This window comes from Diadema antillarum, unplaced genomic scaffold (genome assembly GCF_040938485.1).
Source record: "Diadema antillarum isolate AM-2024a unplaced genomic scaffold, OU_Dant_1.0 seq00001187_RagTag, whole genome shotgun sequence".
Lineage (NCBI taxonomy): Eukaryota > Metazoa > Echinodermata > Echinoidea > Diadematoida > Diadematidae > Diadema > Diadema antillarum.
Window position 1 is genome coordinate 232834 of NW_027271986.1, and position 26799 is coordinate 259632.

Here is a 26799-nt window from a genome sequence, read left to right on the forward strand (position 1 = left end):
CGCACGCATTTTGTTGACTACGCGATTAATGCAAACAGAATTCGTTATTAGCGATGTTATCGGCATAATAACACCATCGACAGAAAAGAACTAGAAAAGAGGTAGACAAAAATTGCTGTGTAGAGCATTTTGATTTTCTGAAGCCTCGCTAAGTGATTACCTCTAATTTGGCATAATTTCCACGAGCGATATATTTTTTTTTAATGGTTTTTACATGATTTCAACGCCGCCGTATACATTTTGTGAAAGAAATCCAAACCGAAATATTCTATGGATTAAGTCAAAACAGCAGTGCCAATAGAACACATATCAGTAAAAGTTTGAGGAGAATCGGACAATCGATTCAAAAGTTATGAATTATTTAAGTTTCGATGCCATTATCCCTGGATAAGAAGACCACTACAATTCATTACGTCATGCATGGAGAACAATATACAAGAAATATAAAGAGAATCCCCGTTTTTTCATAGAAAGTACATAATTATTCTATCAACTTGTTACTGTCATGATTATGTTACGTGTAATACAGACCCTGGGTAATATCATTCCCCTGCTTTCCGCAAGAGGTTGCAAGTGCTCTGTCATTATGCTAGAACAGTTGAAATATATTGAATTTTCTCTATATCTTTTATTGTTGTCAATACATTACATCACTGTATTACCGTAATCTCCTTATCCAGCGATGGCGACACTGAGAGTTTGCAGCACAAACTCTTAAGCTCGATTGCGCAGTTTTGCTCAAACTTTTACTGATGTGCTCTATTGATATTGCTGCTTTCACTCAATCCGAATTCATCTGGGTTTGGGTTTCCTTCAAGGAAATGGAAATCGGAAACGAGTTGAGATAATGAAATCGCTGCTACTGTTCACTTTCTAGGTTTTTGTTGCTGCAGCAGCAATAAAACTGTTCATTAGTGTTTCCTATTCTTTTAGCAATGATTCAATTTAAACACGCTCAAGAACCGAAATAAGTGGACCGATAATCTGCAATTCAAGCATTCGGTTGATTTATAACAGTTTACTACAGATGATGTTAACAGATCTTTGACAGTAACAACTGACAACCAGAAATCATGAGAATGGGACTCCATTCGTTGAAATAAATATTCAATTTTTGAGCAATCCGTCGCCTAAGCTGAATTTGTTGTTGTATTGGCGTGTTTTTACAGTGATATCATTGTGGGTTTAAGGTAATTTGCACACATGTGTGTGTGTGTGTGTGTGTGTGTGAGTGTGTGTGTGTGGTTGTGTTTTTGTTTGGGTTTTGTTTTGTTTTGTTTTGTTTGTTTGGTTGTTTGGTTGTTGTTGTTTGTTTGTTTGTTGTTGTTTTTTTTTGGTTTTGTTTGTTTTGTTTGTTTGTTTTTGGTTTTTTTTTTTTTGGGGGGGGGGGGGGTGGGGGTGCGCGTATGTGAGGAGGTTACAAATCGTATTCCGAAGGGTCATTACGGATGTATTTCGAAGATTCGTTATTCGGAAGGTCCGAAAATGCAACAAAGTCGCGATTCCGAAGGTTCGTTGATATGAAAAGTGAAATAGAGTTTGTTATTCCAAGGGTTCGTTAGTACGCGCCTTCTCTTCATTTTCGGATTAACGAACCTTCGGAATAAAAAAAAAAAAAAAAAAACCTGTTCCCTCTTTGGATTAGCGAACCTTTGGAATAGCAAACCTTATATCATTTTCAGATTAAAGGTCTTGTTTACATTTGGGAGCAGTGATTTAAAATACAATGTTCAAGATATCACTTTTGATGCATATTTTGTAGTTGTATCACAAAACATCCTACCACATAATTTTTTGCAATAAAGCCTAAAATATAGGGAGATATCAGCACTTTTCTCATTAGACCATAACTGTTGATGGTTTAGTCTGGCAACATTTTTATTATAACTATTTTTCACATTTTGTATATTCAACAATACTTAACATCGATTATACAGGTTCAAATTTTACATTGGTTGTTTCTATCCCTAACTCACATTTTAAAACTTGCTGGGTTTTTGTTTCATCTGCAAATGGTAAATTATGCCTTTACCGAACCTTCCGAATAAAGCCACAATGTTCGGATTAACGAACCTTATTCATGTCGGATTAAGAGGTACAGGGATTTTGTGTGTGCGTGTGTGTGTGTGTGTGTGTGTGTGTGTGTGTGTGTGTGTGTGTGTGTGTGTGTGTGTGTGTGTGTGTGTGTGTGTGTGTGTGTGTGTGTGTGTGTTGTGTGTGTGTGTGTGTGTGTGTGTGTGTGTTTTCTGGGAATAACGAACCTTCGGAATTATGCTTGGATATTTAAGGTGTTACCAACTGCAACCCAATGAGGAATTTGATCTTTACCTGCGCTGAACTCCCTCATTTTGTCAGCAGCTACCAGGCTCAACCCCCCCCCCCCCCCCCCCCCCCCAATCTGAGTAGGTATACATCACCATGGACGGTACATGTATTCTATAATGGCGGTCGTGCTAATTAATATACGTGGCGTTACCGTTGCAGATTATACTCGTCGCCAGCCATCTACTCACACGTAGCACCCTGTTAGTGTCCGCAGTTCAATGACATAGCACGTAATGATGACATCACGGAGAAAAAAGAATTCATAAACATAAATGAGAGCAGAGCTTAAGTCAACTCCAATTACGGGAGAAATGAATATACATGTACATGTATTACTACTAAGTCTGACTGTGTACTGCAAGTGTTTGTTATTCGTATGTCAACCATACATGATCGATGTGTGTATGTGATCGATGCCACTATGCTATGAAAGCAAAGGAAATGTTCAGATTCTGTAACTTTCTCCTATTTTGAGGATAAAAAATATGTTCATTTGATTTTACTCTTTGCATGACTACATTATGGGACCCCATGGAAGAACAGAATCATTATAATAATGAATCTGAAATGGGCAATCCGTTCAGTTTATAATCCTTCTTTGATTCATGTAAGAATATGTATCGTTTTGTGTATTTTCTTATATGAAATGGAGAATAAACAAACAAACAAACAAGCAAACAAACAAACAAACAAACAAACAAACTTGAAAGCCAACTTTTTAATGGAGTGTCAAATTCTAGGGGTCTCTTTTTTACTTCAGATCCAGATTGGTCTCATCTGGGGATGACATCTTGTTATCGGGATAGAGTCTGCCTAATTTCGATTCAAAACTTCGACGATCATGGAACCAGGGTTATTACAGACGTTCCTTTTTCAAAGTGACCCAGGGGTTAATCTTCACTTATTCCAATGCCCCCTGTTTTTCTAGCAAACATTATTTTGAGATTGAGTACAGCTACCAGCTCATGCGTACCATCTCAATGTTTCGTTTGCCTTTAGAGAGGAGAAATTCCTGGAATTTACCTTATTCTGCCCAGAATGGTTTGCTCGCTTTCCTGTCGCTATCGTACATAATGACGACAATGTGACCCCACATCACAAAACCGCCAAAAGTCGCCAAGCACGGATTTTTCGTTAACGCTGGGTAAAGGGATGGTATAGTAATGGTTTAGGTGAAGTTCAGCTTTTAACTCTTTGCGAGATACTTACAAAACCACTTTAGAAAAAGTGAATTGTAAAGCATACAATTCTAAAAGGTAGTCTGAGTTTATGTGATAAAAATGTGTTTTGAAATGGCTGCGATAGCCAAAATAGAATAAAAGTCAACAAAGTGCTCCTAATAGAAGGAGAGTCCTATACCTTTGATTGAGATTACTTTGTTTTGGATATCTCAGCCCTTTCATAACCAATTTTCATCAAATAATCGTTGAATTCATTTTAGAATGATATGCTCTTTCATATTCCATGAGAAGGTTCTCGTCTTCTAAAAACAAACAAACAAACAAAAAACCTGTCTTTTCAGCCCTTTGTGGTTCATGTATAATCTTTCGGTTGAAGGACCTTCCAGAGTCCCTTAATCATTAATTGCTGAATTATATCTGATTCTGAAATTGGCAACACATAGAAGAATAAAGTTCCTCTTTCTCGTTCAGGTGAACAGATTTTTTTTTTTTTATCTTATTCAGATAATAATTATAGTGAATCCAACCAGTTCCATCTAATCCATTTCATAATTTTATGCGATGAAATTAAGATGACAAGATCAGCAGCTCTATGCTCCCAGGACTCGATGACTTAGATGCCCAAGGGTCGTTGGAAAAAAAGTGCAAAAAAAATACCTGTATTTTAGTCTGTTCGGCTTCTCCCTCCCTTTGTGCGATGGTGCCATTCTTATTTAACGGCTGATACGTTTTAAACGCGTTTTTAATTCCTCTTTGAAATATTGTTTACCTCAGATAAGTAGACAATCCTATAAGAGCATTACGAGTTATCACTCCCTAGCTCATTTCCTAAACTGTGTGAGAATTACAATGCTTATTTCCTAAACTATGTGGCAATTACAATTGGATTGTATTCCCTTCTATGCGTGTGCTCGAGCGGGACTGGTGGACGCACGAAGGAGCGCAAGTAATTCAAAATTCAAAGGGAATTGGAAACAAAAATGATGAACGAAAATAGACTATGGTCAATGAGCCGTCATATCTAAGTCCACTCTGCCTGCCAGCATTTCTTCTCTTGAAAGTAATTGTACTGGATAGTCGATGTTTTTTCTTTACCTTCATGACTTTTTGCTTTCATTTTCAATGGAATTAGAAAGAGGGCGCCAAAACATAATACGAGTACCGGCATACCTTGGATTCCTGTGCGAAGACCCGAGGAATGTTTTGAATGAATGCCCAACAAAACCTACGTAGCTCTGTTTATTCTAGCTCACCGTCTATCCAATCATGGACCTACTACACATGGATGCTCATCGCTCGTTAATTAATTCATGCACCTGTTTCTGTCAAAAGCGTCACAAAAGCATTTTACGCGTGCTTTCCAACTTTGATCTTATCATCACCGCCGACAGCCAGCCTGGATAAATACAAGACGACGCTTTGAGAAATCTAAAAACTACATGCGCAGAAGATAGTAATTTTCTTAATTCAAGAAAAATACATGTGCAGTTGTAGTGTACATTGGGAAATTATCGCTGACGTAATTTCATTTGCGAAATGCGCGTACATTACAAGAGAAAGCAATTATTTTGACAGGTTGGTTGTGATTTGGAATCTAATTTTCTCCATTTTTCGCACATTGTTCCAGAGTAAACATAGACAATAACCGTAAATGACATGTATGTCCTATCATTAAACCCTGTTACATGTTTGTCCACAAGCGTCCACTCCAGTAACTTTAAATTTTGTGATAGGAAAACTGTCATGTTTTCGGGTTTACTGCCCCCTTTCATCGGTGTTTATTCAAAGGCAGTTGAGTCTGAAAAGGCACCTCAGCAAAATAAAACCGCATTGAGGGAAATGGTTCTTTTGTCAGTGACTGCACGATTGCACAATCGTCATTATCCAAGCACCTGAATGTACTCATTTAGATGCACGTAATCAGGTGGCGGCGGTGATGATGGGATCAAAGAAAGACCCTCGTTTCTAGTCCATGTGTAGTCAGCTGGTAGTAGGTCCATGATCCAATATACCTCACGACACCCGACATCACCCCATGACATGATGGGCTTTCAACCCAGCAGCCTGTGGAATCATCACATAGAAATAGCTTTTTCTTATTAAGGTAGAATTAAATTATATCGATGTGGCAGGGCAAATGTATTTAATAATAGTGCCACACATTTACAACAGGTCTATATGGTCAGCCATTTGAAATACATGTAGTGTAAAACATTTTAGCCTGTGTGACGGAGTACAGCATTTGTACAGACAGAGAATAATAATTGTATAGGATACTGCAGCCCCCATATAATTTATTGGTTCTCTGCTTGTGCAGAAGTAATAATTCAGCGGAAAATAATACTAGTACCTTCCTCTTTTGTATACCTAATTTACGCGGTCTAACCGCACCCATTAATAGAAAGAAATACTAAATGATACCGACAGGTCAAAAGTAGCATTATTATTCACAAGTTACATTCAGCATCGCGTACAGTTGCTTTTGTTTTTATCTTCTTTTAGCACAAAACCAGACCAGAAAGCAAATCCACTTTGCACAAAATGCATGCATCGCGGACAACCGAAAAAGAGACACATGTCGAACCTCATGCAGGGAAAAGGGCGAACCGTAATACAGTGTATAGACCCATTTCCACACAAACCCATTTTATACACATCACCAAAGTCGTGCTGTTATTTGTTTTGTAATGTTTGCCCAATCTACTGCCACTGGCGATACTGCTGATATGTATGTACATCGTACCTAAATTATATATGTGTGTATATTATTCACATATTTTTTTTTTTGTATCTATATTTGAATCTTACTGGAAGCTGCCCTCGTGGCTATAAGAGTTGATACTTCTAGGAATTTGTTCTTTTCTCCGAGAGACAAAAATTAATCATCAGCAACTCTTGGGTCACTAAAGCAGGAAGAAACGTAACCGATGGATTCCTTTTAAACTGATAAAAGTGTCCGTGCTGGAAGCAGCTGGGAAATGTGGCACACTGATTAGAATAATTATCTTTGCCATTAGGAGTGATCCAATCGCTTATGAAATGTGTCATTTTGTAGGAGAAAAGTTCAAGCGTAAATGGCCACCCTGTGCTAGCAGCTTATACATGTATCGCTTCCTGACAAGGCATAACGCACACATTGATCAGTCAATAACAAATAGAAAACGTGATCTCTTTTTATATCGTAAACGTTATTTTATTTCCAAAGATTCGATAAAATATCAATGATATACTGCTTTCCAAAAAAAAAGTCATTGGCACTGCTTTGTCATGAACAATATCCTAAAAATTCTTCAGCTTGACATATCTCGACAAACAAGAGTAGACAGGTTATATTGCAAGTTATTATAATCATTCACTTTATTCCGAATAGAAATCCTTTCGAAAAGAAAATTAAGTTTGTCATACACGCCCAAACATAAATAACTTGACACCCGTCGCCGTGAAAATTTGCTGAGGTACAAACATTTTATTTGTTGGTTAATATTTATGATATCACCACAGCTTTCAGATTCCGAACTCTCTTATTATTTGAAATGTCCGGTGTTAATTTCGCGAAAACCTGACGCCTACGACACACATGATGAATAGTCGGCGATCAGCAAACACAGTTTGGGGAACTGGCTTTGTAGTCTTAAATGCATTCAACAGATTAAAGATACAAACAAACAAGTTCATACACACTTGTCCAAAAAACCATCATGATAGCAACACATTCAAGAAACCCCTCCCTCACTGACATGATTATGTAATTATACATATTTGTGTATAACATCATCGTTCTTCCGGGCACACGACGTTGATACTATAAACAAGATTTGAATTCAAAAACATTTAAATCCATAGGTATTAAATTTAGATATTTGAGATTATAGCTGCTGAGGAGAGGAAATAATAAAATGGATGTGATAATTTTGATATCTTCAAAAATAGTCCGTGTTTTGTAACGAAGTAACCAAAGCAGTATTCATGAAATCATTTCATTTTCACTATTAGGTAATAACCCCACTTTAAAAGTGAAAATCTGTTTTTGCAGATAAAATTTGCATATATTCTGTATATATATATATATATATATATATATATATGTAATCATTATTGAACTTCAAAGTTAGACTGATGTTAGTAAACTTTTTTTTTTATTTCTGATATCAAATATGCACAGTCATCCGATTCTTTGCTTTTTCTCCAATTTCTCGGCTTTTTATATTTGCAACTTTATCATAGTAACGTAGTTGAGGGTCCCATTAATTACGAAAAACAGTGGAAAGATCTAAAATTGGGAACTTTTTATCATTTTCATTCGTATATACTAAACTAGTTCATTGTTATTTTTTCTGCTTCGTAAAGTGGTCCATAGAAAGAAAAAGAAATTTGATTTGTGTTTGTGATAAGGTCCTCAAGATTATTTAGCAAAAGTGTTTAAAAAGTAATAATTTTTAAGCGATCTTAAATATCTGATGCTCTAATTCCAACACTCCATAACTGTTGTTCCTAAATATAATTAATAAAGAACAACTGCTCGAAGTGTTGATGAGACATAACATGTATTCTAAAATTCAATATTTACAAAATAGATATAAATGAGTATTATATATGCTACAAGTCTCAAAGAATTCACAATCATTTAGCATTTTGCATTGCTAGATCATCCATTCAACTTCATAAATCATTTATTGTTCAATTTCCAAAATTTCAATGAGTTAGCGTGTAACATTTTGAAAGATGGACAATTCAATTCACTTAATCATTCATTATATAAAGATATAATAGTAATCCAGCATACATCTTTCTTTTTTTCACGCAATGTATCAAATCTTTAAAATGTCCAAAAACACTACTCAATATTAAGGGCAAATTGTAAATGGCATTTCATGTAGGTTTGTACAGCACCATGATGAATAATTATAATAATATGCATGTAAGGTAACGATGACAACAACAACAAAAATCATATCCTTTTCAAAAATCTTACTATACAGACTGAAGAGAGAAACAGAATATTGTGTTAACAGATTTATCACATCGAAAGCAGTCCATTTTCACCATAAGCTGCAGCTGTTTAGGAAAATAATGCACCCTGGCATCAAACAGAGGTGTCCACAGTGTTAACGTAGCGGAACTTGGTGCAACAATCTTAATTCTTCCCGTAGATGGCGCCATCACTATCCACACAATATTATGATAGAGGTACATGTATCATCAATAATCATTTTTGTCAGTTGGCGAATTCCCATGCATAGCAGGTGTCAGCGTTCCTTCACGTTGTGTGGATATGAGATGCAATCACCCACAAATGGCACAGCTGTAGATTTGCGATTATGAAGAAGATAATTCAGGTACTAATAGAAACATAGAATTCACTTCGTTGCATAGTATATCATTTTTCGTCTTTAATCCGTGTGACACCAGATGTCATCTTCAGAAGTCCATGCGTAGTATTGTGCCCTCTTCGGGCTCTACATCTGCTTGTCCTGGACACGCTCCTCTGCGGAGACACCCATTGTGACCTCCCTGTGGAGACGATCTGAGCTCCCTTGTTTAGACATCATTATATTATTTAATATTCTTGTTTAATATCTCTAAGATTTATTTGTTTTATATCAGTATTGTCTGGGGCAAATTATTTAATGTATGGGCCCCATTTTTTTTTTCTCTTTCTCTTCTTCCTTTAAAACAAGAACACGCTCTGCCGGCTACACGAACACGAGTGAATCATTCAAGCGTCTCAACAATGTCTCGTCACGGTACGAGAAGATGATTTCTGACTTTCGATGATGCAACATTATGTTAGCCTTCCTGAGGATTATCATTTATACATGATTCTTGAAAGCAAAAATGACATCAGCTGAGGACACGCTTATGACAAGTGTTACATGATCTGATTATTAAAGAAGTCAGCCATGGTTTCATGAAACACTCGTCAGTGAGAAGGAAGAATTCGGACATTTGGCATCGCCGCGAGCACACTGACGTCTCTCGAAGCATCTTTGTGAAGCTCCCGACTGAGTTGAGTTTCAGATGATAAGCCGAGTGTTTCACAATTCAACAGGCTGTCCATGTTCATGGCTGTGAATAGACTGGTTCCGCCATTGTGAATGACGACATACTTAAGTCATTTCAGATTTTGATCGAGGCCCGTATAGTACAAGGTCCGTCAATGGTTTGCCAGCTGAGGCAAACGACGCGAAATAAATAAACACAACATGAAAAACACCAAACGTCTGCAATACTAGGAGGATCATACGGATGGGCGGGAATAATAAATACTGCTACTGCTGCTTCCTCGATTTCGAATAAACACACTGCTGGCGACCCCTCTTGAAGGGTCATAGTTCGTGCTAATAACCTCGTACGTGTATTCCGCAGTCGGTCGTCTGCAAACCGGCTTACTACCGCTCCATTTCCCACAGGGCAAGCACGCCCTCTTTTGTTCTCCGACCAATTTGTAGCCTTCGGTACACTGGAATGACACTGTTCCTCCTATGCGGTAATCTGAAGAATTCAGCTCGGCATGTTTGGGAATTTCCGGCGCGTCACAATGAGTGGTTCTCACGTCTGGATTACGAAGAAGTGTTGAATTAAAGATAGATAGATAGATAGATAGATAGATAGATAGATAGATAGAAAGATAGATGGGTAGAAAGATAGATAGATAGATAGATAAAAAGATAGAGAGATAGGTAGATAGATGGATAGATAGGCAGATATAAAGTTAGATATATAGGATCAAGAGAGAAAGAGAGAAAATATATTTAGTCGTTCACATCAACATAAAAGGTGGCAACAAACATAACTCAATGTTTTTACAACAATTACTAATTCCTCCATTTTGCTGTCTCTAATTTATTTAAAGGTTCCAACAATTAATTTTACACTTTCAAGTGGCAAAGGGTCCGTATTATTCAAATAGATGGTGTGTGTACGTGTGTGTGTGTGTGTGTGTGTGTGTGTACGTGTGTGTTTGTGTGCGTGTGTTTGTGTGGTTCTCCCTCTCTATCAGACTATAATGGAAATACTCGCGGCTAATTCCACAGACTGCGTTGTGCAGCAACATTTACACATGAATAACGACGACGACAATAGATTTATTTCAAAGGGGCAAATCTAAAGTTCACGCGTAATTTAAAAATAGCTAGATGAATATCAATGAAATGTCTGAAGTAAATTCTCTATACGAAGGGGCCTACCTTGACGAAAGAATATTTTGATATCTATGGTAATTAGTTGGTGAGATTAGAAAGCTACATGTTTAAAGAACTTACCCTTAACCACGATGACCACCTCTTCACATGGCACCGTCTCACCGGGGTCGCTTGGTCGTACGATTTGCGTGTCGTAGCCGGCGGGGCAGTAAGACGGTCCGCCGGGCACGCCCTGCCGGAATTTCGGTTTCTTCGAACAGGGTGACGAAATGCGAACCTGGCCCTGTAGCTTAAATTGGACACACGTACTGCCGGTTTCACCAGTGGTGCTTGTCGACGAATACGAGAAGTCGATGCCGTTCACCCTATCGAGGAAAGCAGAATTGTTGTTCGTTATGCTTAACTGGAGCACACATTATCCATTTTATTTCTTACTGGTTTTCATAAGTTCCATCTGCCAAATAAAATTAAAGTTATTCTGCATCTATTCGTCTTTTGGGAAAATTATGGCTGAATATAAGAATAACAACATGCGTTTTCATGTCCAAGAAGGTCTCACATTGCAGTTGGGCATTTGCCATTTTATCATACACAGAAGTGACACACTTCGTGAGAATGACCACTAGATGGCGTAATTCTGTTTTTCTTTGAAACGCAACATGTACATGACGTGTACTATCATTTCCGCGGGGCTCTCTGCAGCTCGATCTGTCCCATACCTTTTACTGCTATAGTAATACATGTACATTAAAACATTCAGAAGTTGAACAACTGCTTTTAACGGTTAGGGAAAGATTATTATAGAATAGAATATATCACAACAAAATCAAGCCTTAACCAAATTATTTTCTTTCTCTCTTTTTTGACTGGGGGAATAATCCTGTTTTGATTTATATTTCAGTGATCTCAGAGCACAGGAGACGAGGATCTGGGTGTGACAATGAATGATTCGGTTTGAAAATGTCCACGGTAGTGGACAAAAGGTAGACAGCCATATATCATAAAATTTGGTTGACGTTTTATTTCATCGTGATATAAAATACATCCAAAAGTTTCAGAATATACCCGACGACCTGACGCTTTGAAGATTTATCAAGGGCAAAGTTTCAGAATATACCCGACGACCTGACGCTTTGAAGATTTATCAAGGGCAAAGTGGGTATACTCACTCTACGGGGACGTAGCTAGCTACCCGATTGCACTTCTTATCGTAGCACGTTCGTACGATGACGCACGAGGTCTCCGGCCACGGCTTCATGGCACTCCACCAGGTAAAATGGCGGGCCTGGAAACTCCACACGTAATCACCAGTCCGAGTCTTCTTCACTCTGCCCACACCGTTCTGTTTCCACACCCCTTTCACATCCAATGAGACACAAAATCAATGCAAATTATATTTACGATGTGATCAGGGCTTGCTGTTATATAAAATTTACGCACACTCGCATACTACCAGCCAGTCAGTTGTGCAAAAACCCGAGGGGGGTTTCTTTTCACCCCGGTTTTGCAACCATCTCAAGTACACAGTTTAAAATACACATTTGTATAAAACCTACAACTTTGAAGAGATATTGTTACACAGCACAAAACAAAATAAAAAGGAATTATTCATGTCTTCCATGATAGAATATGTTATCATCTTACTTAACCACGATCCAATTCAAGCCCAGCTTTTAACTTGTTTCAAAGCGATTTCTCGTAATTTGTAATAGTTTTTGCTTATTTTGTTAATCTAGGTATGAAAAAGCTCATCGTGAAATGGAACTTTCTTGTGATACAATTTGTAGTTCATCAATACATCACACCTCTTCCAGCGCTGTTGGTGAGTGGTTTATAGCATGGATTGTACTTATCAATTACTATTCAAAGCACATGTAGACACCGATTTCTGTCAGCTAGTTTGCTTGTGATAGTTAAATACGTCATATTGTTGTTGAGATGTATGAGGGATAGAGTATAATTACGCACCAGTTTCTCTATCGAAGTACCAAGCACCGAGTCGACTACCGTGGCGAACTCCGGGTGGTCTCCTGTTGAGAGGAAACTCGGCCTCGAATGGGAGCATGACGTCGACGAGGTCGTGGTTTTCAGTATCGACCACGGTTACTTCTGCCATCGAGAACGCTTCGAGACCTGTTAGCTTCACCTCTGAAGTCGGAAAGAAAACATGAATTAGTAATGATCTCACCGTCGTGCCATATGCGACTAAATAATTGTATTTTTTGACCAACAGCGTTCGGCCCGATTGACTTATTCGTTGTAACTCACATTTCACAACTCTAGCAAATACTCATGCTTCATAGTTTATATTTATATTTATATTTATATTCATATTTATATTTATGAGCGTCTTCATTTCACGCACGAAAGTCTAGAAATACGAAACGGTAGAATACAAACAACAACTTAACGCTATCGACACTCTGAAGGATAGCATTTTGGTTAAAGTTCGTTATTCCGAAGGTTCGTTAATCCGAAAACGAAATAAGGTTCCTAATTTCGAAGGTTCGCAAGTATGCACCTTCTTCTCATTTTCGGATTGAAGAACCGTATTTTATTTTTTGATCAAGAACCTTCAAAATAACGAACATCATTTTAATGCAGCAGTCAACAGCGTTCCGCTGTTCCTGAGCGCCATTCTGATCACCTGACAATGAGACAATAACCTTCATTTTTCAAAAATCCCTAAATTTACTATTGCTTCCGAGGATTTTGTAATGAGTTATCGAATCTCTGTACTACGTCTCTTTTTTTTGTGCTTCTAATCTAAAGATACGTTTGAATTGCAGAAGTCGGACTATAGCGGCTATGTTACCATGATTAGCACGGTTACCATGGTTACCTGAATTAGGGCCTTCCACTGCTCCGATGAGTTCCGGTACTTTGCGTAGTTCTACCGGGTTACTCGTATTGACCCCGGTGAACTTAACCTCGAACATACTTTCTTCTGGTAGGTCCAACCCACCTGTAAGGAACCAGATGAACAAGGGCAATGCAAGTGATAACTTTTTAGTTATTTAGATATGCGACGCGAATTCTAGGGCAACGCTAATTAGGCCAAAAATGGTGTTCTGTACATGCTCGGATACAGCTGTTTCCATTGTCCAACCCAGGAGCCTGCGTCGTCGAAGGGTTCGCGTCACAGATCTAAAGCTAGCTGATATCATTTTTGCTACCTTTAGCAAACAAGGTTCGTGTAAAATAGAGAACTTTCATGATTGTACGTGGTAGTGAAAAAAAATATCAAGGAACAATACAACAACATTAAACCGCACTATCGGATTGATTGATTGAGTGTAATTTCATGAAAAGTAGCTATTAGAGTAGATACTACTGATGACCGTTAAGTGTTTATGTTTTATCTTCACAATGAACGGTCAGTGTTGATCGACATGTACCTGAACCTGCATAAATGATATTCAACAAACGAGTTTTTCTACGTCTGCATTTCAATAGTAAGTGCTCTTGTTTCAGCCACACGTATAAGATACAGGAGAAAATGTGTTTGTGACGTAAAAACTTCAGAGAAACGTAGATATTTACGCTTAAAATGGTGTAAATTGAAAGCTATTAGTTATGGTAAGAAGTCCTACCCGCAGGGATCTCGACGCTGTAGGGAAGGCTGCGTTCACCGGGCCAAAACTCGACCAGCCGATCCATACCAGACATCCAGGGAAATTCTTTTCTCAACGGGTGCTTGTTGACAGTAATCGGCAGGACATTTTCTGTAAAGTGATCATGAAAATGGGATATCATCACAATTAACGACTTCATTCATAATTATTGAGTTCAATATTCGTTAAAAACATTTCCTCTATCTTAATAAGGATTGTCAGTTTGGTTTACTTTGCTTCAGTATTGCCGTGTTTAGATATTTAGTAATTAAAAAAACATGAACGCATGCGCAAGCTTTGTGTGAAGAGTACTTTGAACCAGACATTTTATGACGGATTTTGACGAAACGGTCAGAAAACAAGAGAGAAATATTTCATACCATCCATTGATTAATTCACAATGTGTATGTGTCAACAATTAGCATGATTAAACAGGGAAAGCCATTCAAAACCATTTGTCAACCGCATAATTTAGTGGTAGAACATATGAAATCATGAATCTGATCCTATTCTTTCAAAACTGGATATTTATAGCGATCTGATGGTCATTTCGTCGTCATTGCGTATGCAATCGGGTCTCAAGGAAGGGCAATTTTGGCCACGTTCAAATCTTACTTTCTCCTGGCTGGAATCTGTACGAGGACGATGTCTCCAGATATCCCTTCTTACTGGCGACCACGATCACGGGCTCCTCCTCGGGGATGTTCAGCCAGACCTGACCGTCCGACGTCGTCGTCGAGTTCATCTCCATGACCGGCCAGTCTGCGACGGTTGGCCTGATGACCCGTACTTGGACGTCAGGCAGCAGGGCCTGCTGGGCGGAGCCATCGAGGGTTAACACAGTCAGACCAGTTGGAACGGGAGTGGTGGGGGGTGTGGTGGGAATGGTAGTGGTCGGTACTGGCGTTGTGGTAGGTTCCGGTGTTGTGGTTGGCTCGGGTGTTGTGGTCGGTTCAGGTGTTGTTGTTGGCTCCGGCGTTGTTGTTGATTCTATTGTTGTTGTAGCCTCTTCCGTTGTTGTTGGGGCAGGAGTGGTGGTTGTCTGTGGCGTAGTTGTAGGTGCTGCGGTTGTGGTTGTGGCGACTGTTGTTGTCGTCTCTACGGTAGTTGTTGGTGGCGGCGACGTTGGGTAAGCTGTAATATTGATTTGAGATAAAAAGCTATCTATTATGACAAAATATTGATTACTCCTGAAAGCAAACTCGTCGAAAGCAAAATATTTAGCCAGCTGCTTTCTATATTCTACTCATTGTTTTAGACAATGTCTACATGAACCGAAAACTTATTCAGTCTTATCTTATAAAGGAAAACAACACAGAAATAGAGAAGACAAGCTTGTGAATGTTGTATTATGTCGTAGGAAACTCACGGGTGCATGTTCTTCCGTCACCGAAGTAATTCGGCGGGCAGGCCCCGCACTCATAGCGGTAGAGGACGCCACTTTGGGGAAAGATCATTGGCTGTGATCCGGGCAGGATGTTGAGGTCCGTGCACTCTACGCCTTCGAAACACGGACTATCATCACAGGTGTGCGGATCTGAAGAAATGAGCAAATCAGATAAGATCCTCCACATCCTTGTGTTTTCACACGAAAGACTTAAAAATGAAACTTTGTGAATAATCATAGAGTCAAATCAGACAATTATTGTGATGCCTAAATGTCTACCAAAGAATTTGTCTACAAGAATGTTTTGTTGAGATACCTGTAATTATACAAGAAAGAGTCACTCTTCATCATGACGTAACAGATGCACATTTTATTTTCTTAGAGCACTGCGTTGAACAATATTCTGTTTTGTTATATTATATTGTTACATGCCATATATGATTTGCCATAGTGGAGTTCATCGGCATATTACAGCAACCATAAGAACATAGTGAAAGAAAACAAATGTCATATGTCTCAATTCAACCACTTTAATTTGTCATTTACATGTACAGAGGGCTACACTCAGTATCACGGGTGGAAAAAAAATGCAGCTGTTTGTGCTTGCTCGGATCAAACATAACCGGAAGTATTCTCTATTTTTTGATAGGTACTGAGTAAGTAAGCTGCCACTGTAAGCGTATAATAAAAGAAAACAGAAACATGGATGACACTGATTATCTTACGTAGTCGAATACATTGATTGCCATCCCCGATGAACCCCATGTTACAGGTACACTCGTAGTTTCCATTTCCAGTCAGCGAGCATGTGGCATGTCGGTGACAGTCGTGGTGGCCGCTACTGCACACGTCTTCGGCTGAGATTGATGAAGATCGGTCAAATGCAGACGAAGAAGGTGTGATCACATTTTCATTAATTATTCGATGCTTTATTCTCATGGTAGACGTATATTATATTCTAAGGATCTCATCAACAATTGATTACTAAAGAGATCACTTACGATCATGCGTCTAATATCTGTTTGCATTCTATTTTCATCAGTCATTGCTACCATGCATATTGTAGATACCAGTACAGGTATATTCTTTTAGGCAAAATGTTTGCAGTAGCTACATTGTAACCTGTGTCGGTCTTTTATTAGAATATTGGTTATCGTATAACTTTGTCTACATATTTTACATAATGGCAACAACATGACAGTAGGCCTTCCTTGACGATACTAAATATTTAATCAAATCGACATAAAAAAAATCCAGTTACCTTTACATAACTAAATACGTTTATTCAATAAAAAATTAAGTGATTTTAAAAGATAATGTGAACAGTATAAGATGAGGTAATCAGTCACTTACAGCACCCTGCATCGGTTATTATGCATCGGTTATTACTCATAGTTTGGCTTTGAGGGATACTCACGAACACACGTCAGTTTGCCGTTCACATAGTTGAATCGGTAACCATGGTGACAGATACACATGAAATCGCCATACGTGTTCTTACATCGTCTGCCTCGTCCACATGATACCAAGCCTTCCTCGCATTCATTGATATCTGGAGGGAATATAAAACCGTGTACAGAGTAGGTCTAAAGTATCATTTTTAGCGGAAACTACAGTAGGCATCGATAACATACGCCTACTTCGTCATTGCCATCAGTATACATATTATAATTATTGTCATTATCCTCCTCCTCCTCTTCCTCCTCCTCCTCTTCCTCCTCCTCCTCCTCCTCCTCCTCCTCCTCCTCCTCCACCTCCTCCTCTCCCTCCTCCTCCTCCTCCACTTCCCCCTCCTCCTTCCTCCTTCTTCCTCCTCCTATCCACTCCTCCTCTTCCTAATCCTAAACCCTAATTCTCACCATCATCTGCACCTTTGGATGTCTCTATAACAGATATATGGCGTTATATACATATGCTGTGGATCATCATCATCACCATCATCATCATCATCATCATCATCATCATCATCATCATCATCATCAGTAATGTGTTAGAGAAATTGTTAAATCTCTCGGCAGCGCACATTCAGAAATGGTATGTGGCTGGGCCAGGTTTTTGTAATTTCGGCGATTTTTCTACCAATTCTGGCATAATTTTTCGTTTGTAAAAGCTTTAAGTTTGACTGACGTCTCCAGTGTCTGCACCTGTGCAACTGCGAAGAACAAAAGACGGGTCCAAAAAAGTCTGGGCTGCGTAGAATGAGAGGTTGTACAAACAGACCAGAGCTTGGCATATAAATCACCGACTTTGGGAGGTCAACAGCTGGTTCAAGCATGGGTAGGGTCCATGGTTCAAGCATGCGCCAAAAGTGAGATAAAACATGTCTCACCATCGAGAAAAAATGTTCCGCGGAATAGATCGTTTAGCTGACATTTTCTTTTAAAGAAATATGCAGAGGGCAAAAAATGTTTGTTCCAGTTGTTTGTTGTTTTGGGGACGTTTGGAGTTCATCGATGTTTTCTTCCCTTTCGAATCCAAACTTTCTGACAAACAATGCACGTACTGTTCCATGTTGTCATGGAGCAAGAATTTGACACTAGAACATGACTTCGACGCTCAGAAGAAAAGGCAAGTGCGCCAACTATTAATCACAACATTAGGAGGGGGCTTACTATGGAAGAAAATGGATGGTCTATCCAAGGATGTTCTAGGCGAAATTAATACCTCCTTGGTTTTTCTGTATGTGTCGCTCGGGAACAATATATATGAGATTGGAATGCAAAAGGAATCAGACATGGCCTTGTTTATCTTCACGCAGCAAAATTTTACCACTGTCATACTTCCAAAAAAGAAGAAGACATTTCAAACACTGGAAAATATTGAAAACTTTAAAAAAACACGTTCTTATGACATTGAAGGTTTACATATTTTCTTATCTCTCTCTCTCTCTCTCTCTCTCTCTCTCTCTCTCTCTTTCAAGACTATGAAAATAACTTGGCCCTTTTTGAGTGAAGAATGACATGGCCAACTGAAGTATTAGCAAACCATGGACATCAAAATAAACCGTATTAAGATATCTATAGCTTAGAATATCTTGCGTCAAAACAAAACGCTATCAATTCAAACGATATTTACCTGTAATCTACAGTGCGTATAAAAAAAGTAATCCAACTTTGGAGGACTACTATTTCATAATCGTCAGCTATGGAGAGCACAATGTTGATTGTAAGGAAAGGGGTACTCTTCCTCTTTCCATTGATACCTAATTATGTTGACAAATGTCATGCATGACTGAGCACATGAGCTTTAAAGACAACAATGACAAATTGCACTTTTTCCAAGTTTGCGTGTTATTGTGAAGGAACAATGGATATCTCACTGCATGCATGAGATTTGTCAATGAAAGTGGCCAATGTAGGCTAGCTTGTACGAATGCAGGTCTGTGTTTACGCAATTACGTTTGTGTTTAGGGTTTCTCCTAAAATTTTATGGTTCATAACCTTGAACATGGCCACCTGTCCGATAATTTGGTCACTCCCACAGAGGACATCCAACACAGTCCATTTTTCTCTGTTTATATTCAACACATAGCTTGCGACAATGTCTTGAATATGAAGAGAGAAAAATAGATAATGGTTTAGCCTTTGTGGGAAGGACCAAGTTATCGACAATGTGGCCATGTTGAAGGTTATGAACCATAAATGGTTAGAAGAAACCCTGAACACGAACCTGCAGTCGTGCAGACTGGCCTGATGATTTGACCACCTTCATTGACGGATCTCATCTATGCAGTGAGACATGCACTGTCCCTTCGCAATAATACCCAAACTTTGAAAAAGTGAAATTTGTCATTGTTGTCTCCAAGGTTCATGTGCTCAGTCATGCATGACATTTGTCAACATAATAAAAATAGGTATCAATGGAAAGAGGAAGAGTTCTCCTTTCCTCAAAACGAACATTGCGCTCTCCATAGCCAACAATTATAAAATAGTATCCCTCCAATGTTGGATTACTTTAATTTTTAATACGCACTGTATATATCAACTTCATGTTAAAAATCCCCAAAATAGATGAGGGCATGTTATCGGCAATAACTCATGACATTCCAGAACCGGATTCGCCCTGTATTGAATCTACTGCAATGCTGGTATGCACAACATCTTGAATGCAATACGTCAAGGGTGTGACAAATAATGTAACTGCTAATCTCCCATCGATCTGTTCTCATCGTCATAGGACTGGGTTTTCGAGATGTACGTACCCTCGCAGTTGTAACCATCGGCAGCAACTCGCATCCCCGCTGGACACAGACACCGTGTGTGGTAGTAATTGTGTCTCTGGCAACCATATACACACCTACTCCTGCTGCAGCGATGATCGGCTGTGTAAAGGGGGGTAAGAGAAAATAATGATCTTGGTCAGAAATACCTTAGGAGAACCTGATGTGTTATGTGTCGGCCCTACGGGAAATTACACAAGTCGGAAGTTAATAGGGTTAAAGTGATAACGAATGCTTAAAAAATGTCTTTACATTTTTGTCTGTGCATGTTGCGTGTACAATTTGATCCAATGTCTGTTTGCATTCTAAATGTGTAGGCCTATTCATGGCTGATAGTTTATTACGTGAGTTCATCAATCAGAGAAGATATCATACCACCCAGCCTTTGGACATTGAGTTCATTACCACATCAATCATTGCAGAATAACTTGGAGCCTACCTTTGAGGTAGGCCCTACCTGATGATGATAACAAGGTGCATATTAAGTATGACGAAATGTCAGTTTGGAAATTAAGATATTCAATTCTAGGTGTCAATTGTAAGTTCGGATACAGCAAGAATAGCGCGACTTTTGACGATACATTTTAGGACTGGTAAGCATTGTGTTGTCTAGTTTGATGAAAACCAATTTTCTCCCATCGGACTATTTTCAGCTCCAGCACGCATGTCGTCTTCAGACAGTGTCTTGTTATTTGATTTGCAAGTGATGTCTACCCTTCCCACGTGCCATCAGTGAGTAATCGCTGAGTTCATCGTGTCTATGCAAGGTTAAAGGTTGTCTAAATGTCTTCTATGCAGTTATTTACTTGATATTTGATTGAGCAGCATGAACTGCCCAAATTGATTCTTGACATTAGTTTATATTAGTCTAGCCTTTTGTCAAGGCCCTCTCGCTGAAATGGGCGAGCGAAGCGAGCCCAGCCGGGCTCTGGGCCTCAGCGACACAGCTAGGCTCTTTCCACCATACAGCGAGAGGGCCTTGACAAAAGGCTAATACTAGTCCTACTTTCTCTCCTCTTTCATTTGATTTAGGTCTTGGCAAGGGATCTTCCAAAGCGATGGATGCAGTCTACAGCACACGAAGAGCGACCATCGCTGAACGCACGTAGCGATGAACACTTTGCACGGCGTTCCACCCGTCTCTCTGGCGCAGTGATCGCACTGTCGCCCTAAATCCTCGTAAACTCGCAGTCTTTCATCTGCCTTACATTTGAAGCAATTAGTAGTGAATACTGGAAAGAGCTTCACGTGATTATAGGTATTTTCAGCCAGGTCAGAATGTTGGTATAATTTACACTCCATGGCGTACTATGTGTAAAATGACGTCACTTTTTATGACATTTTCCAAATAGTATCTACTATGTTTGTGAAATAATGTCACAACCCTACTTCTTACAGCCATGCTATGAAATGTTACAATTTTAACAAAGCAATTTTGACATCACATTGACATCGCACCCTACTTGGTACGGTCGCTGCATAGGATCCCTTCACAACATAGCATCCACCCCATGGCTTCTTGCATCACATTTCCCTTCGATTTTTTTTTATCCCAAATATAAAACAAATAATGCACTCTGTCCAATTTCGAGTTTCTGGTTAACTTAAGCTAAGGGCCTCGGTGCCTCCAAAGTACTATTCACTTCGGGACTTCGCCCCTCAGTGAATATTACTATTTTGGAGACACTATGCCCATAGTTTAAACCAGAAACTCTCAAGGCTACCTATATTTTGTATGATAATTTGGAGTAGACAGAAATGGATTTCCTTGTACAAAAATGTATTCTATATTTCGCATCTGTCCAGCTTTCAGAAGACATCGTGGATGACATTCAGATCATAACCTTCCAATTTCCCATTTCCTGGTCCGGTACAGCTGTTTGAAAGGATTTAGAGGAAAGGGAATAAAGGGGGCTCGATTTCACACCACATCGGAATGGACAGACCGAACCTGTATGAACCCCTCGATGACTACTTCAGGCGCACCACGACCTTCCTGATCCCGCCTCGACGAATTAAACTACCATCGTGTGGAAACGACAACGATTTGAGGGAAATATGTCTGATTTTCATTCTATCACTTCTTCCGTAGCTTTGATATTCAGGGTGAATATTAAGTCGACTGCTCTATTTATCCAACTTGAAATAGAACCGTTTAACCTCTTGGATGAATGGACAGTAAAAAGAGGATGATCACCGGTGGTTGATAATATCATGGCGACCTTCCCATAAATTGACATCAAATTGACGAGAGCTCTCATAGAGTGCCCCTTCCCCTCCTTTTATTAACCAATGACGAGGGACGTTAAGCGTTACAAGCCACGTGAGCAATTATTGGACAAGTATAGTTGTTTGTAACATCAAGGTCATTACATTTTTGTGGGACATTAAAAGATGGGATTTTAAAGAGAAATTTACACCTACTTCAGATTAATATCAAAATATTTATGATTATCATGCATGCATAGTTATAAAAATCAAGCCCTTAAAGTTGTATTATTGATAGATATGATGATTTCTCATGGAATTATGATTTCACATATTTATGCAAATTAGAGGGGAATGACGCCATCGTCTTTTTCACTTTATTATGCATAAAATTATGGGGTTTTTTCAATACCGAGGTAATTCTAATATTTACACTTCCTGAATCGTGTCAAGAAATGTACACATAACTTACTCTTGAGTACACTTCACAGGGAAATAATGGATGTATGTACGTTTGTATTGTATTTTACAAAACAATACAAACGTACTTGATTGTGTTTTGTATTGCATTGGCATATTCAATACAGTTGTATTGCTTTATCAGAAAATGGGATGAATGAACGAATTGAATTAAATGAACTGAACTGAATGAAATCGAAATTTCTTGAAGATTTTGTTTTAATGCAAGTCAGTGCGAGACACGAGAGGCCTTCAACGTTTACTTGATGGCATCTTTCAGTCTTAAAGTTCTTTAACTGCTTTGGCTTTTGACTATAATTCTAATTAAACATTTTCGCTTCTTTTTGTTTAAATCTAGTTATTTTGATAAATCATCCAAAACACAAAGCGGAGATCCATGTTGAAGAAAATGATGCTGGCACACGATATTGTGGTAATGCTAAAATATTTGAATCGAGATCTACTGACGTCTGCTGTTCCCTGTATCAACCTTCCTTGTCATGGACGTATCAACACGTAAATGGGTCGATTAAAACGTGCGTTCGTAATGCAAAGCAGATATCAACCAAGACACTTGTCAGGGCAGATTTTGGCGCGCTTCCGCTCAATCGAGTTCAACCTTTCCGGGATAAAGCAGCCCTCAAATTTGACAGAAACTCGGAATCTGTGGCTTTATTTCCAGAAGGAGAGTACATGAGAGTGAAATAAAGGCTAAGACTCATATGGAAAGTCTAAGAATAGAACTAGGGGAACTATCCTTGCAAACCTGTCTGATAAAACCGTGCCGTAAACCTACGGATTGTATCGATCTATTTTAAAGTCCATCCAAACACATTAACCAAAATGTTGCTCTTTATAAATTAGCCGATACAACGTCATTGAAAATTCATACTGATCACATGGTATGACATATTCTTCTGGAAAAGTCACGAAGCATCATTGAATAGTAATGATAAAAAAAGAAGAATTGATATGTGCACAGGATCCAATCAAAATTTGCCACAATAGGCAGTGACAGGTGGTCCAATCATAAGTCTCCATACAGACAGCTTTCGAAAAAGAATTGCCGACAGGTATCACTTTCCATATTTCGCACCGTGAAATGTAAGCAGGGCAGACGAGTCCACCGTTGTTTCTGTATACGTACCTACACAAGTTCTGTTGTTTTCTAGCAGAGTATATCCACTCTCGCAGTAACATCTGTAGCTGCCAGGTGTGTTCATACAGCGATGCTCGCACGGACGGAGGGCACACTCATTGACGTCTACGGGCAGAGAATAAAACAAAACACATTATGGGTGATAGCGTAACAAAGGTATAATCAATTGCTGAGAACCAAACCGTACAAAGAAAAAAAAAGACAACCCACAAAATGAAATATAAAAATCATATTAACTATGACAGTAAAATAACATTGGTGATGGTTACTATGAATGATGACAATCTTAGTGTTTCATTTGCTGATAATTGGATGATGATGTTGATAATAATGATAATAGAAATAATCATAATAATCATAATCATAATCATAATCATAATAGTAATAATAATGATGATGATAACAATAACGATGAGGATAATGCTTATCATGATAATAATGATAATGACAGTAACAAAAAAAATACATAATGACTAAAAAATAATGATAAATAAAACTGAAAAACGAACTGTCGTTTTACAAGGTCGGCTATATGTACAGTTTCTACATTGTCTCATAATCCATTTCAATAAGATTGTATTTGCCAAACAAAATGAAACTGACAGGGGGACTGTTAATGACAAAATAGCAAAACAAAATGAAACTGTGAATTATATGACCATTGTGTATTCAAGATGAAGAAATTGACGCTGCTGCATCCAAAGCCGTTTGCAGCTGTCTCGAGAGTCTGGGTAAGTTCTGACACGTTGCATGGCACTGAATTATGGACCGTGAAGGGTTTGGTTCTAAATGGCTACACATAAATCATCACCGGTAGAAGATGGGGCCATCGCACGACGACGATCATGTACCAATGTGCCTCTCTTGTAAACAAACATGATTCGAAAGAGAGTCAAGATCAGACACCGGATAGTTCCCACGTCCTCCTTTCCTTTTCTCCCAATAAACTCAGATCTAGTAACGACTATTGATTGAAAGGAAAAGAGACGGCCTTATTGCCCACTCTGCGGCCTTCAATTATTCGAAAAAACTTGGGCTGTACTGACTACCGTAAACATTTATGGGCAATTCCGCGGTTACCGCGTAATTACAGATCAGAGAATTTTGGCTCATATTCTTTCCCCCTGTACACTGGATTGATTACTTTGCCTTCTCTTGATACATTTAAAAGATGCAGCGGTACTCACACTATCACCCCAAATACAAATTTGTTAAATGTTCTCACTTGGTTGGTTACAAAGGAGGTCTATGTGTGATGATAACGGAATTACCAGAAAATTGAGTCATAACTTCAACCCTGACTTTGGGAGGAGTTTCTCTGAAATCTATAACACATACACTATAGGTTGTTGTCTGATTTCATCATTAATTGTGTCAACTTCAATCTAGTTGGATTGTTTTTGAAATATTTATCACATTTTCTCAGCAGCAGGTTTTTCCCCCGTAAAGTCAGTGGTAACGGAATTACACAAATGGTAACGGAATTACGCCTTCTGAAATACACTGGAAAAAATACAAATTCGTTGTACTCATGTATTCTGAATTGTCTTGATAAAGATTGTTTATGCCTTCAACTAAAATAAAACCACTAAATAAGTACTTCTAGCCTTTAACCTAAAACTTCTACAAGTTTATAGGTGCCAAATGAGTTTCTTTTGTCAAAAAACAACAACAACATAAAATGTTCATGCTAACGACTGTGATTTGAAGTTTTAACTACGTCAATCAAGATCTCTTAACTTGTAAGTACCACATCCATCAATATTTGCCTACTTTTAAGCTAAGAATTTCACAATCTGTAGGAAAATTACATCTAAGACACATGGTAACGGAATTACGCTACAATAGCCCTACACAAATACAATTCTATAAATCAAGTCAACAATACAACAATATTTTTCTTGTATTTCTTTTGTTAGTATCATGCAAGAAACCTTTCTCTGTTTTTTTTTTGTTCCTAAATATGCCAATTATTGATAAAATGTGTGAATTAGTTACAACTGTTGTACATTGTGACCGTGCACCTCAAAACGAACATAAAGTCGCACACACTGATTTTGCGTGAGGACTGAAAATAAGTGAAATGGGTCAACCTAGCCGAACTTGATTTTTTCATATTTTCTGAAAGAGCGGGTCTTCTTTTACATAATGCTAAAATTTGGTATCATATAATGGGCAGAAAAGTGTGTTTTTTTAGCAGTTTATCTCGAACATTTTTGGTAGAATAGTGTGATTAGGTGTGTCTTTAGAATCCCTTTTTCATTTCTGAAAAACCTTTACACACTCTTCACTTTCAACTCTAATAACTTTTGAAAAGATAGTGCTACTGCTTTGAAAGTTGGCATTGATTATGGACAGAATGTGTTAATGAGGCATGCTTAATTTCACTTTAATCTGATAATCCCTTCATTGTTGTTACTCTGGTGGTTTACTTCCTGTTTTTTGTCCCATTCATCACACAGCCAGCATGGTTTGGTAAAGATTAAGCGCTTGAATAGACACTTTACTTCAGAGCCTCTTTTCTCAGTTCACGCTTTTCCTGAGTTTGTGCTTTCTTTCCAATATTTAGATAGGTTAGAAGAGTCCATTTGATTTGAGTTATACATCATTTTAAAGCTTAAAGTCTGCTCTTTCAGAATATGGTCTTAACTAAAAATTCATGTCTGGCGACTTTTTGTTTGTTTTGAGGTGCACGGTCACATATGCACATGCACCCAAAAAGAGTAAAAAAAAAACTGTCCGGATTGACATTGAATGTAAATCTAAATCATAAAGTGCCAATTTACAGTGCAAGAGCACAGTGTGCAGACCCATCATTGAACACAATGTTTAAATATCAAGGATGAACACAAAAGGATGCTTGCAACTTTTGATTTGTTATTAAGGGAAAAGGATGCTTGCAACTTTTGATTTGTTATTAAGGGAAAAGATGCAGTTGTGTTTCAATGACAAACACAACAAATTACAATTCAATCATAAATTAAAAAGAAAGTTCTAATATATGATTATTACTGCACCCATGTTAAATCATTAGTAATTATACGTTTTGGTTTTCCTCACTAAAAGTGACATTTTACTAAAATGGCTGAAGTTGCCTCCTGGTAT

The 26799-nt window shown here is 38.4% G+C and overlaps 1 protein-coding gene across 1 annotated transcript in view; it reads right to left on the reverse strand.

The window, feature by feature from the left end:
* Nucleotides 1-9163: 9163 nt before the first annotated feature.
* LOC139744544 (uncharacterized) overlaps nucleotides 9164-26799 on the reverse strand; it is a 28672-nt gene continuing 11036 nt past the window's right edge. The window contains exons 3-14 of the mRNA XM_071654976.1: nucleotides 23683-23799; nucleotides 19851-19970; nucleotides 17067-17201; nucleotides 16375-16506; nucleotides 15632-15799; nucleotides 14878-15396; nucleotides 14242-14373; nucleotides 13491-13613; nucleotides 12617-12796; nucleotides 11818-12004; nucleotides 10769-11013; nucleotides 9164-10061 (exon numbers count right to left, since the gene is read on the reverse strand). Of these exons, the coding sequence (XP_071511077.1) occupies nucleotides 9745-10061; nucleotides 10769-11013; nucleotides 11818-12004; nucleotides 12617-12796; nucleotides 13491-13613; nucleotides 14242-14373; nucleotides 14878-15396; nucleotides 15632-15799; nucleotides 16375-16506; nucleotides 17067-17201; nucleotides 19851-19970; nucleotides 23683-23799 (2375 nt within the window). The 3' untranslated portion in view covers nucleotides 9164-9744. The remainder of the gene's footprint in view (nucleotides 10062-10768; nucleotides 11014-11817; nucleotides 12005-12616; nucleotides 12797-13490; nucleotides 13614-14241; nucleotides 14374-14877; nucleotides 15397-15631; nucleotides 15800-16374; nucleotides 16507-17066; nucleotides 17202-19850; nucleotides 19971-23682; nucleotides 23800-26799) is intronic.